This window comes from Fusarium odoratissimum (genome assembly GCF_000260195.1).
Source record: "Fusarium odoratissimum NRRL 54006 unplaced genomic scaffold supercont1.257, whole genome shotgun sequence".
Classification (NCBI taxonomy): Eukaryota; Fungi; Ascomycota; class Sordariomycetes; order Hypocreales; family Nectriaceae; genus Fusarium; species Fusarium odoratissimum.
This window is the reverse complement of record NW_022158943.1, coordinates 1-2,226: the sequence shown is the minus strand read 5'-3', so window position 1 is coordinate 2,226 and position 2,226 is coordinate 1. Positions and strand designations below refer to the sequence as shown.

Sequence of the window (2,226 nt, the reverse complement as noted above, 5' to 3'; positions counted from 1 at the left end):
CCACCTCCATTGTATCCTCGTCGTCTTCATCACTATCAACTTCATATGCCGCCCTCCATGCATGACCACCGACGCGTCTTCGAGAGTTGCAGTGGTTTGAGCAGTCGGCTAGATAGCCATCTAGTTCTAACTTCGCGGTACTGCAAGGACCATACTTGTTCGCTGGAAGCGAGGAGCCATAGTTGATCGCTTTCAGCATTCTGATGTTCCCGGATAGCGGGATCAACCAGGTCGGCGAAAGGCATGGCAGCGGTAGTAGCTTGACCTCCGGCTTGTCGCCCCCCGGCTAACTTCTGGACGATGCGAGCATCGATAAAGGTTTGGATACCGACAATAATGTAGGTCTTATGGCCGCGGAGAGCAGCATTTTCGATCCACTCTCTCGTTTCTGGGAGACTGACTGCTTTGTCAAACCATGCATCAGAATTGTCGAGGCAATAATTTTTGCCACGAGCTGGTGCTAGATGGACCTGGGATTGAGGACGTTTAGAAAATCCTGCAGATATCAGAGACGTCAAGGCAGACCCAAATTCCGTCTTTCTATTCTGCCGATTCTGGCTGGGAAAAGAGAACGGCGTTACAATGGCCTCAGGTACGTCACCAGTTGGAGGCTCGTGATAACCTTCGAGTGGGTGGTTGATGTTTTGGATGAGTGTGCCCAGTCCGACGGACTCAAGTGGGAGGAAAAATGGAACAACTGTCGCGACCATACTGAGAAGACTTTTTTGAGGGACGAAAGGCGAGAGGACGATTTGCTATCCCAATTGTGTGGACATACGAATAAGTATTATCTCATATGGTACGAATCTTCCCGCCGGGCTGCTTATGAAAGGGCACCGATTACTTGTACGTGATTACATTACGCAAGTCTTTCTAGTAATCTCCTGAGGAGGCCGCCTGGGGAGGCAGTGCCTCCACGGCTCGGAGAGGCAAAGTGAATGAGCCACCGCCAAAACAGCGAATTTAGCTCTGTGGCTCGTCTCTGCGTTGCATTATTCAATCTTCGTCCGTGCCAACCTAGACCACCCAACTCTTCTATTCCTAATTGTCGTGTACCCCTAATTGTCGCCTACGCCTTGTCCACTTCTCAAGTATCTGTCTATCTCCGGTTCATTCCCTTTCAATCCATATTAAGACCATTCATTTGTCACTTTTCGATCGACGATCTGTACACGTATAAACGCACTCTTATGGTAAACCTAGTCTTTGCACCGCAGTGCAGCAGTTTGATAACAAAGAAGGCCGTTAACTGGGAGTAAGCTGACACTCAAGGTTCGAAATAGGCAATAGCGGTGGCCATTATTCTACGGGAAGAAACATCGATCGCTAGTAGACCATAAAATAGAAGATAAATATATGCATGAAATCAAGAAAGTTGCTAGTTGAGTCATTACTGGTAAGCAAAGCATTCTTATCTCCTCTTTAATTCAAGAGATCGCTAATGTCTCTCTTGGCGTTTCTCTTGATGCCGCACTTGTTCAACCAAGCATCAATACCGAGGGCAATATTCGCAGGAATATGACTGCGGAAGGACTCAATATCCTCTCCTTCAATAGTCTGCACACCGCCCAGGGTAGCTTGAACCACATCGCCATTTAGAGCGAAGAAGCTCTGAGCGATCCGGTTCACACCAGGATCAGCATTGTCAAATGCAGCAATAAACACGGCATCTTTGCAATCAGGGTTGAACTCTTTATGGATAGCACCCTGGGGAAACACAGTCATCTGGAATGCGTCCGTGGTGTTGGCAATAGGCTTGGCACCATTCTCGACAACGAAGCTTGTAACAAGGCGGCCTTTGACGACAATGTTAAGCTCCGTTGCTCGGTTGTGAACATGTGCTGTGTTCATTCCACAGGGTCCGAGGAAGGCGACTGTCATGGACGCTCCATTGCCGATAAGAGCAGGCATGGTCAGAGCAGTAGCTGACACAGACCTGCCTCCTTTGCCATGGGCCTCTCCGGCTCCGGTGCCAGCTTTGGAGTCAAAGACATAATCGCCAGGCTGATTTAAGAGCTTGGCTCGCTCGGCCTGAGTAGGGTCGGTGATGATTCTGGAAATAAAGTCCCTGTCTCCGCTTCGCGTGCTGACAGGCACAATGTGAGGAAGCATGTAATCAACACTGTCACCTCTAGGCTGACGAGAAGACGACTTAGTAGCCTAGGGAGCCGTGAGGGTAGAGCCAGCAAGAAGAAGGATAGAGATTTCATTTTGGAAAAATGATGG

General features: G+C 49.1%; 2 protein-coding genes across 2 annotated transcripts; both read right to left on the bottom strand.

Annotated features, from left to right (window-relative positions):
* Positions 1–41: 41 nt before the first annotated feature.
* FOIG_16866 (uncharacterized protein) lies at positions 42–710 on the bottom strand (the record flags this gene model as incomplete). Its single annotated transcript, XM_031218345.1, has 1 exon — positions 42–710. The coding sequence occupies one exon, from the start codon at positions 708–710 to the stop codon at positions 42–44; it is 669 nt and encodes a 222-aa protein (XP_031051942.1).
* Positions 711–1,422: 712 nt separating this feature from the next.
* On the bottom strand, positions 1,423–2,112 carry FOIG_16865 (uncharacterized protein; the record flags this gene model as incomplete). Its single annotated transcript, XM_031218344.1, has 1 exon — positions 1,423–2,112. One exon carries the CDS (start codon positions 2,110–2,112, stop codon positions 1,423–1,425), a length of 690 nt encoding a protein of 229 aa, XP_031051941.1.
* Positions 2,113–2,226: the final 114 nt, after the last annotated feature.